This window comes from Puma concolor, chromosome B3 (assembly GCF_028749965.1).
Source record: "Puma concolor isolate L17-30 chromosome B3, mPumCon1.1.hap2, whole genome shotgun sequence".
Lineage (NCBI taxonomy): Eukaryota > Metazoa > Chordata > Mammalia > Carnivora > Felidae > Puma > Puma concolor.
The window spans coordinates 11,000,564-11,011,443 of NC_141672.1; the positions used below are offsets into that span (position 1 = coordinate 11,000,564).

Below are 10,880 nucleotides of genomic sequence, written 5' to 3' on the forward strand. Positions count from 1 at the left end.
GGAAGCCCTGGAGCACATCAGTAGAAGATGGAGATATCAACACAGGCGCCCGGGCTCCAATCGCACACTCTGTCTTCTTCTTCAGTGCATCCGTGACCATGGCCATTGATCCTGGGGGACTGGCCACATCTCCACAGACAAAGGAGGGGGCAGTGCCTTTTGTCCCCAGGTGGCTACCCGCCTTGCTGGGCTTTCCTCATTAGGTCCCTGTGGCAGCCGCCTCGACTGGTGTTCTCCCAGCCGAGGCCCTCCCGAGCCCCCGCTCTGAAACCAGGCGCCCACCCTGCCCAGGACGGCTGGCTGCCCACATTGCTTCTCCCTTGCATACACTGGAACTTGGAACATCTCACTCCCATGTCTGGGACCAGATATGCCAGGGCCATGCAGGGCAAACCCTGAAGGGATGGAAAACGAGGATGCGTTTATTGAGTATCTACTACGTGCAAGGCACCAAACCAGGTTCCTCATAGCCATCGTTTTGTTTAATCCCTTCAACCACCTGGCGGGGTGTCTCCCACTCTCCCGGGTGGTGCTTGAAGCAGCCAGGCGACCTGCCTGAGGTCACACCGTCCTGAGGAGCTAGGTGTCCGGGTCACATGTCGCTCTCCTTCGCCAACAGCTTCTGCCCCGGACTCTTAGGATCTTCTGAATCCCTTGCTCCAACGCGGAGCTGCTCACACCAAGCCCCCCAGGCCACATCCTCCGGCTTGTAACTGAAGAGCCGGCCCTGGGAAGGCTATGGTTTCGTGGGGTTGACAACCTTGCCCAGAAAGAGGATGCTCTGGGTATCGGTGGAAAAGATCATCACAAGGAAGGGCCGGTTGAACCAGAGGACTCTGCGACTGCGACGGGCAGACAGAAAGGTGGCGAAGCTGCCAGTGGCCGCTGCAGCCTGGGTGCCAGCCTCGTCCACCTCCAGAATGGCTTTGTGGAAACTCTGGGAAGGAAATCACAAGTGTTTACCTCCAAGAGAACATGAGCCAGGACTCAGGGAAGCCCGGAAGAACCAGAGATTGCTGAAGATCAGCACTGCAGTTCACTGCTAGCCAAGCCCCTTGTTGGGGCTATCACAGCAAGAATGTCTACACTGGGTGGGTTGTTGAGTTGGATGCCCTCTTATTTATGGAAATAATTATTTCTATCAGCAACTGAACACTTACTACGTGCCCTGGGGCACTTTTTAAATCTTCATAACCACCCTAAAAGGTTGATGCATTATGGCTGGTTGACAGATGAGGAACATAAATCCAGACACTAGATAGCCCTTGATTGCTGTAAGGGAAGGAACCGGAATTCAACTCTGCAACTCAAGGCTCTACCTTATAATGCACTTTTGTCTTCCTCACCGAAGTCCTAGGTCTCTTTCTCTCGTCAAAGGAATCTCTGATACACACACCCAGCCCAGCCTGGTCTGTTATCCTTTCTCTGTTTCTTTCACTTTGTCACTTTCCATTGTCATGATCTATGGAGCCCACTTGGCCGCGAGAGCTCCCTGAGGACAAGGATTGGGTGGACACTGTATCCCCAGAGCCAAGCACATGCCAGCACGTGGTGGGTTGCTTCCTGGAAACCCTTGCCTGTGGATGGTTGAATGACTCTCAGCCTCTGGTGGCAGAGGGAACACCCATCACCTAGAAGCTTCCAAGGGGCAGACGTTCCCCACTGCGTCTCCAGGCATCAGTGACCACCGATGACTTACTTACCTTGGACACCTGCAGCTTTCGCTCTTCAGTGATGCCGGACAAGTCAGCCTGTTGTGAGAACACGTCCACAAAGCCCAACATGGGCAAAATCTGATCTAAATTATAGGAGCCAGAAATGGAGAACTTGGGGAAATGCAACTCGAGCTTCCTGTAATAGTACCTGGAGGAGATACGGGGTTAAAACTCTGGACTTAGAAACAAGCGAGGGACCCCAGCGCACTGTTCTCGCCTTGCCTGCACCCTCTAGCTGGCCCCACTCCATCTGACTTCTGCTGCCACAAACACCATTTGCTCAGTGCTCCCAGGGGCTTACAGCCAGGCTCCTTTGCTTCCAGGGCCTACTGTCTGCAGGACCTCCTCCCTTGGGAGCTCGTCTTCAGCGGAGATTGTTTTCCATGGGCATGCCAGGTGCCCAGGGAGATGCAAGTCTCCCTGTGTGGCATTTTTGCCTTTGCCTGTGTTGGGGTCCTGTGGTTTTCACTTATTTGGGACCAGACAATTTCTTTGGCTAGAATTCCTCTCTCCCATGAGCTGTGCGAATTTTCCGTCCACATGTGGCCTTGGGTTGAGGCCTTTTTCTTATACGTGGATGGAAACTTTTCCCACTCGTAGCCCCAGAGTGATATAAAGCTTCCTGGCTATTTCCTTGGATGGGCAGATGGAGTTTTCTTAAGTCCCTCTGTCCCAGTCATCTTGACCAGAGGTCTACGCATTCACTACACAGGGACAGACCCTCAGAGAGCCAAGGTCACATCACCCAGGTCTTGTGCTATATGAGGGTTGCATCTAGAACCAGGACTCTTAACTCCTAGTCTGGTTCTCTTTTCACTGATAGGGGCAAAATCTTATCTCAGATGTAAGAGGAGAGTTCATTATTTGAGGAAACCCATGGAAAGTCTTAAAGCAAATAAGAATTCCTTTGTAATTTGGCAATCACCCCCGTTTTGGGCATTGGCTTCCATCAGAAGGGTCCATTGGAAAGGCAGTGCTGCAGAAGATTACCTCTTCTGAAGCAAGCTCATCCACCTTTTTAGTATCTCTGGAGTCAAGACTTCCTCCACCTGCTTCATTTTCCCTCGGTTAGGAAGGATGAAAAGGGCCATCGCGTTTCCTTTGTAATCCATCCGCAGGACTGAGCAGGGCAAGTATTTGTCATGAAGATACCAGTGGTCCTCTGTGTCCTGCAGCATCATAGGCACCTTGACTACTGTATTCTCATCAACGTAGAAGTCTTGGGGAGTGGTCAACGAGAGAACGAATGGTTTCTCCCACAGAGCTGAAGGGAAGAAGGGAAGAAGGTACAAAGCACCTGTGGACCAACAAGCCAACCGTCCAGCCAGGAAATGCCTCTCCAACAGTCGCGGAGACGCCACCTTACTCTTTCATCACGGTGTATCATTTAGACCATTCAAAGCCGGACCTGCCTGAGACACGGATCTCTCAGGGCTCATTTAGACTCTAAAATATGAGATACAAAGGGTATCAGCTAGGTTGTTTCCTGTCTTCGCCATTGAATTTACATGGCAGCGCTTAAATTTTTTTGCCAACCTGATGTTTATGTAATGTTAGCTCATTACGGCTTTGTAGTGCACTTTCTTGGTTAAAAATGAAGTTGAACAACCTTTTGCATGTTTACTGACCTGTTGACCATTTGTATGTTTACTGACCTGTTGACATAAAAAAATGTCCTATTTTTTTTTTTTTTTTGTATCAGTGCCAGGTCATGTTTTTTTTTCCTGTATTTGTGGAGGACTGTTTCTTAGCGATTTGTAGGAGTTCTTTCGAACATTAGTTGTGTATCAATTGTGTGAGTTGCAAATACTTTCTGTCCCTCTCTGCCTTGTCTTTTCACTCTCATGATGGTGGGTTTTGATGATTGAAAATTTTTTTTAAGTTTATTTATTGGTTTTTGAGAGAAAGACAGAGAGGGAGGGAGAGAGAGAGAGAGCCTGGGGCAGAGAGACAGAGGAAAACAGAGAATCCCAAGCAGGCTCTGTGCTGTCAGTGCAGCGCCCGGCATGGGGATAGAACTCAAGAACCGTGAGATCATGACCTGAACCAAAACCAAAAGTCAGATACTTGACTGAGCCATCCAGGCGCTTTGGTATTGAAATTCTTTAATGAAGTGAACATATGAGTCTTTTCCTTTGTGATTAGGTCTTCTGTTGTTTAGGACAACTTTCCCTCCATATGTATTATATACATATAACCTCCATATATATTATAGAGAGAGAATAGGTCTTATATTCTAGAAGCTTTAGTCTTTCCTTTTACAAAAAGCACTCTACTCCACTTGGAAGGAATACTTATGATTGATAGAAGGGAGGGGCCTAAACCCATCTGTTTCCCCCTGTGGGGACCTAGTTGTCACAGTGCCATTTTTTTTGTAACCCACTTTCCCCAGTGCTCTATCACAGTGGTGAGGGGGGGAAGCCAACATTGACAAATATCAAATGCCCAGGTATCTATCCACGGGGCCATTTCTGGGCTCTATTCTGGCCTCACCCTTCTGTGGAATTGGTCTATTTGTACCACCAAGTCTAAACTAATACAGATTTATGATGAGTTGGGCTCTCTGGCAGCCAAGTTTTCCCATCATAGCTATTCATGGCCTTTTGCTTTTCTCATATACATTTTAGACTCGGCTTGTTAACTGCCACCAAAAAAACACAAAAAACAAAAAAACAAAAAAACCAAGAAAACCTGTCAGGATTTTGATTGGGATTACATTAAATATTTAGATTTATTCATGGGAGAATCCACATCTTTAGCATATTGTCTTCCTTTCCATGACTATGATATATCGGTGTTTTTTATTTATTTTATTTTTTTCATGTTTACTTATTTTTGAGAGACAGAGAGCAAGTAGGGGAGGGGCAGAGAGAGAGAGAGAGAGAGAGAGAGAGAGAGAGAGAGAAAGATACACACAATCCAAAGCAAGTTCCAGGCTCTGAGCTGTCAGCCCAGAGCCTGACGTGGGGCTTGAATTCACAGACCGCGAGATCATGACCTGAGCCGAAGTTGGACGTTTAACGGACTGAACCACCCAGGCAGCCCAATGTATCAGTGTTTTTTAAAGTTGAAGTCTGCCTTGGGGCGCCTGGGTGGCGCAGTCGGTTAAGCGTCCGACTTCAGCCAGGTCACGATCTCGCGGTCCGTGAGTTCGAGCCCCGCGTTGGGCTCTGGGCTGATGGCTCAGAGCCTGGAGCCTGTTTCCGATTCTGTGTCTCCCTCTCTCTCTGCCCCTTGCCCATTCATGCTCTGTCTCTCTCTGTCCCAAGAAATAAATAAACGTTGAAAAAAAAAAAAAGTTGAAGTCTGCCTTAACATCTCTCAAGAGAATCTTAGCTACAGAGTACTTGTGCATCTTTTGTTTTCTTCTAGGTGCTTTTCGCTTTTGAAGATAAGCCACCATTTTTCCATTCTCTTACCATGTGACCTACAGCGAGGCCCGGGCTACATTCGTGTCCCCAAAGTGTAGGGCAGATGTGTCCGTGGGCAGGATGTCTCTATCTCCCTTCTGTTTCTGGAGAACCTCTCTTTCTCATGCCAACCAGCCTGAGCTAGGTTTCTTTCAGATGAGAGCACCCAAACCCTTCATTATCTGTGATCAGAGCTTTGGGTGGGTCGATGGTGTGTATTATACATTTAAATTATATTTCAAAGGGAATGGCATCAGTAGACTATTGTGCAGGCATTAGGTAAGATCTAAATAAAGTCTTCAATAGCATAAAACTACACACACACACACACACACACACACACACACACACGAACGCATGCAAAACCTGGTGAAATCTGAGTTAGTTCCATAGATTGCACCAATGTCAATTTCCTGGTTGTGTTACCATACTACAAGTTATATAACATGTGATGTAGGATAACCTGCATGGAGGGTGCATGAGATCTCTCTGTACTACTTTTGCACCGTCCTGTAAGTTTGTGGTTATTGCAGAATTAAAAAGGTTTTTAAAAACGTTTTCGATGGTAGGTGACACATTCCCTGTGTAAAATGCAAGTGATAACAAATCTGGCTGGATCGTTAGTCTGGCTGGGGCTGTTTCCCAGAATTTGCTCTCTGTAGAGTCTGGGTTCAAGGTGGTCACAAGCGTGAGATGGGGAGGTAGACGTGAGGCAGGCACCACACTCTGAAGATCTTCGCAGGAAGATGGAATGATGGGCAGACCTAGAGGAGCCCTGTGTGCCCCGGCTCGTCCGTGCCGTCCTCCAGGTTCATCGTCCAACAGTAGCCCTCCTGACCAACGGTGTCCCCAAGCCACCACCAGGTGCCCAGCATGGGCCTCTCCACAAGTTCCCCTTACACAGACCCACTGGGGTGGCCGAAAGCACCTGTAGTATAGTATAGATTCCCGATAAGCTCCAAAATTGCACCTGCCCCCAGGACTTCACTCTGCCCCTCCTACCCTTGCTTCCTCCAGACCTTCACGTCCCCCCAGTTATGCAAGGTCCAACTCCTATAGCAACCTCCTTTCCCTTACCACTTATGATGGCTTTGCTTCCCTGATGGAACACTGATGGTACACACAGCATGAAGCTGTCCTCACGCTGTGATTTCAACGGTTAACATATGTGTGTGAGTGGACGACTGGAATGAATTCAGTGAAAACGTTAACATTTTGGGTTGTCTCAGTGTGGTAGGATTAGGGGAAATTTCTTTTTTCTTTTTAAGTTTATTTATTTTGAGAGAGAGGGCAGGGGGGAATGAGCAGGGAAAGGGCAGAGACAGAAGGGGAGAGAGAGGATCCCAAGCAGGCTCCACACTGTCAGCGCAGAGCCCCACACGGGGCTCGAGCTCACGAACCCTGAGATCATGACCTGAGTGGAAACCAAGAGTCAGATGCTTAAACGACTGAGCCACCCAGGTGCCCCTGGGCAATTTCTATTTCCTTTTATACCCTTATGTGTTTTTAAGGATCTTCAAAATGAGTATAATCATTAGATTAATTACAATTACTCTAATTATTTATTGACTATATATAATGGTCAGGGGTCGCCAAACTTTTTTTTGCAAAGGGCCAGAAAGAAAGCAAATATTTTAGGCTCTGTAGCAACTGCTTATCTCTGTGGCTGTGTGAAAACAGCCCAGGGACAATGCACAAATGAGTGGGCATGGCTGTGTGCCAATAAAACTTTATTAACAAACACAGGAAGCCCATCAGATGTGGCTGGGGACTGTAATTTGCCTATCTCTTTAGGCCGTCTTCTAAGGAGGACACAAATATGTGCCATGATTTGATCCTCAAAACAGAACTTCGGGGGTGCCTGGGTGGCTCAGTCGGTTAACTGACTTCAGCTCAGGTCACGATCTCATGATTTCATGAGTTTGAGCCCTGCCAACGGGCTCTGTGCTGACATCTCGGAGCCTGGAGCCTGCTTCGGATTCTGTGTCTCCCTCTCTCTCTGCCTCTGCCCCACTCCTTCTCTGTCTCTGTCTCTCAAAATTAAATAAACATTAAAAAAATAAAACCAGGGGCGCCTGGGTGGCGCAGTCGGATAAGCCTCCGACTTCAGCCAGGTCACGATCTCGCGGTCCGTGAGTTCGAGCCCCGCGTCAGGCTCTGGGCTGATGGCTCGGAGCCTGGAGCCTGTTTCCGATGCTGTGTCTCCCTCTCTCTCTGCCCCTCCCCCGTTCATGCTCTGTTTCTCTCTGTCCCAAAAATAAATAAAAAACGTTGAAAAAAAAATTTAAAAAAATAAATAAATAAAAAATAAAACCAGAACTTTGAAGGAGGTATTCTTCAGCAACCACCTCCCTGTTTACACTGTTGATAAGTGGCAGTCCTTCGTCATGAATCCAGAAGTTCAACTTGTACATTTCATACATTACCATTACTAAAAAAAAAATAAATAAATAAGAAAACGTATCTAAAGATAGGAGGGTACGGAAACCTCTAAACTACATGATCTTAAATATCTGATGCTCTCACATGAATCTTCTAAGGGTTGCTTGGCCCTATCTGGCCCCATCCATCCACTTTCTCTTTTTTTTTTTGTTTTAAACATTTAATCCATCTGTAAATCAGGGGGAGAGGGGAGATACAGGACCCACCGATGAACTGACTCTTACCTTTGAAGTAAATGTAATTCACCAGCACCATCGCGATGTCTGTGCTCAGGTCACTGACCAAATCCACAATCTTCCCTTGAGTTTCCTCCTTGACATGGTCATTGATCAGCTGGGTGGTACCCACAGAGTCGTGAAAGTTGGTGAGGAATAATTTGGAGTCATAGAAGGCCACACTGTCATTTAGAAATCCCGGAAGGATGGGCAGCTCCTGGCTCAGGAACAGGGCGCTGCCTGTGTGCATCTCCAGCCTGTCTCCCGGGAGGTGGAGGGCGTGCAGGAGGTGCCGGAAGCCCAGGTGGATGTCCAACTCAGACACCTCCGTGAGGTTGAAGCCCAGACCCTCGAGGATCTGGGTCTGGCTGTGTGAGCGGGTGCCCAGGGACAGCATGGCGTAGGAGGCAGAGATGCTCAGCGGGGAAAAGAAGATGTTGCTCCCAGGGCTCTGGGAAGCCATCACGTGGTAGAAGCGGAGAGCAAAGACTGTATTTCCTGGGGCAATCTTGAGGCTGGGGGAGCCCTCACCTGTGCCTGGAGCTTCTGGATGGGGGCTGCCCGTGTGACCCTGGCTGTTGTGTTCAGGGAGGAGCTGGCCGTGAGATGCGACCAGCAGTCCAGCCAGAAGGAGGAGCAGGTGGCTGGCAAGATGCATCTTCTGCGCTGTCAGGGCTATAGGAGGAAAGAGAGTGCCCAGGCAATGCCCCAGCAGAAGCCCCAGCCCTACTGAGAAGTCGGGGAAGGGCAGGGCCCCCGGGTGACAAGTGATAGGGTCAAGTCCAGCAGATGGGCCTATGGCAGCCTAGCAAACACCCAGCCCCTTCCCAGTATGTGGTGAAGATGATATTCTGTGGGTTAACCAAGCACGTTCCTTGTGCCCACCGCCTCCTGGCACTTCCTGTCCCGGTGAGCTTTGCAAAGCACTGGCCTCCATTCTTATCGCCGAGACTCGCCAAATGACTGAATGAGGTCATTTATCTAACTGGTAAATATCTGAGCTAGAGCATGAGGCTCCAGACTCAGCCCGGGGCTCTTTTTGCCATTTGAGCTAATTTCCTCAGCCCAGTGACCCACTGCACCGAGGATGCGAAGCGCCAAAGCGTTAGCCTCAACTTCACAAACATCCATGGTGTGCTTTACGGTTTGCAAAATCACTTTAACGCCATTTTGTCTGACCCTCTTACCCAGGTAGAGGTCAGTAGAACTGGCATTCTTATCTTCACTCCAGACAGATAAGATCACTGATGTTCAAAAAACTGATTCGCCTGGGGTGCCTGGATGGCTCAGTCGGTTATGCATCCGACTGTTGATATGGGCTCAGGTCATGATCTCATGGGTGTGAGATCGAGTCTCGAGTCGGGCTCTGCACTGAGCGTGGAGCCTGTTTAAAATTATGTCTCCCTCCCCAGCTCTCTCTCTCTCTCTCTCTCTGTCCCTCAAAAAACAAAACAAAAAGAAACACAAAACAAAAACAAACAAAAAACACACAAAAACAAAACAAAACAAACAAAAAAAATGCAAAAAAACAAACAAAAATAAACAAAAACCAAAAACCAAAGCAAAACAAAACAAAAAAAACCTGAATTGCCTGAAGTTCTGGGAAAAGGATTGGTCTCTTCTCCTAATCAACTTAACCTACCCAAACAAGGGTGCTCGATTTTCTCCACTAAATCTGCTCGGCCGCGTCGGGTAGCCTCACCGTTATTACCTGGTTCTCAGCCCCGAATCCAGTTGCCAGCCCTAACCTGGGTCTGGCCTTCCAAGACCGCACCCCCAACCATTCAATCTTTCCGCATACCCGGCAGCCTCTTCCCTCAACCTCCTAGTCTCCCCACTGCTACGATCCTCACTCAGACCTCCAGCACCACTCACTCAGACCAGGGGCCAGACTGCGGGCCATGTTGCAGCTCCCCAGCTTGGCTGTGCCGGCTGGAAAGCAGCCACCCGCACACCCACAAGGCAGCCTAGTGTGGGGCTGGGTTCCGGTGGAGCTTTATTCATGGACGGTGAAATGTGAATTTCATATATTTTACATGTGTCACAAAATATCGTCCTCCTTTTGATTTTTTTTCAACCATCGACAGATTTTATATTTATATTTATATTGTATCTTGATATTATACCTTGCATTCCTAGCTCAGGAGCAATGCAAAAACAGGCAGGGGGCCAGACTTGACCCACAGGGCCTCATTCTCGGAGCCCTGACCTAGAGTGTTGTGGCTTTCCAACTGGTCTTTCTACCCTGATTTCCACCCAGGAGTTGCGGTGGTCACTTAAAACATACAGTGGGTTGCTTCACTCATCTACCTAACACCCGTCCCCATAGCATGGCCTCCTACCAAGCTCTAACACCTTCTCCTATCCTAACCTTCAGACGCTTCTCTGGCTTTGCAGTGAGTTACCCAGAATTTCCCTCTGGCAGGAACGCTCCATAAGCACCTGCGTCGGGAGCCAGGAGACCCGTGCGGCCTCGCGGGAGGCTGTTTCTGGCCCTCACCCCAGTTTCCCCACCAGTATAATGAGGAGGGTCGTGTAGTGAGGTGTGGGGGTCGTTCCAGCCCTAGGGTGTGTCACTCCTAGATTTCTCCATGTCTCAGCACTGGAAGCCTTATGTCCCAGAGCCCCCAGTCCTGGGCAACCTAGAATGGTTGGTCACCCTCCTTTCTGAGTCTCAGATGCAGCCCTCAGCGAGTTACTCACGGTCGGTCCTGGTGTGGCCCCCCGGGCGGCTGTCTGAGAGCTAGAGGAAGCCCAGGAACATAGCCTGGGTCTATCAAGCCCAGGAACATTGGCAAAATCCCTCGGCACCCCAGGCACCACCTACCACCTTCCCGATTAGGTAATTATTAATGAACAGGTCCGTGGGTGCAGTGTGGAGTCTCAACACAGGGAATCTTCACTGAAAGTTGGCCCATCCCCTCCCAAGAGAACCCCCTTCCCTCCGGGCGGGGGGCAGGGGGTAGCTCCAACAGAATTTAGCCCTTGCTGTTTGCATCATGCACCAAGGTTTGCTTGGCACATGCTAAGGCCCCGGGGTCCCCTTAGTGGATGTGGTCTTCACAGGGCCCCTCACTGGCCATGTGAACTTAAGCACA

At 49.0% G+C, this 10,880-nt stretch overlaps 1 protein-coding gene across 1 annotated transcript; it reads right to left on the reverse strand.

Annotated features, from left to right (window-relative positions):
- Positions 1-404: 404 nt before the first annotated feature.
- Positions 405-10,642, reverse strand: SERPINA4 (serpin family A member 4). Its single transcript, XM_025919816.2, has 5 exons — positions 10,486-10,642; positions 7,792-8,457; positions 2,706-2,979; positions 1,704-1,863; positions 405-937 (listed from the first exon to the last, which is right to left on the reverse strand). Exons 2-5 carry the CDS (start codon positions 8,438-8,440, stop codon positions 737-739), a joined length of 1,284 nt encoding a protein of 427 aa, XP_025775601.2. The 5' UTR covers positions 8,441-8,457; positions 10,486-10,642; the 3' UTR covers positions 405-736.
- Between the last annotated feature and the right edge of the window lie 238 nt (positions 10,643-10,880).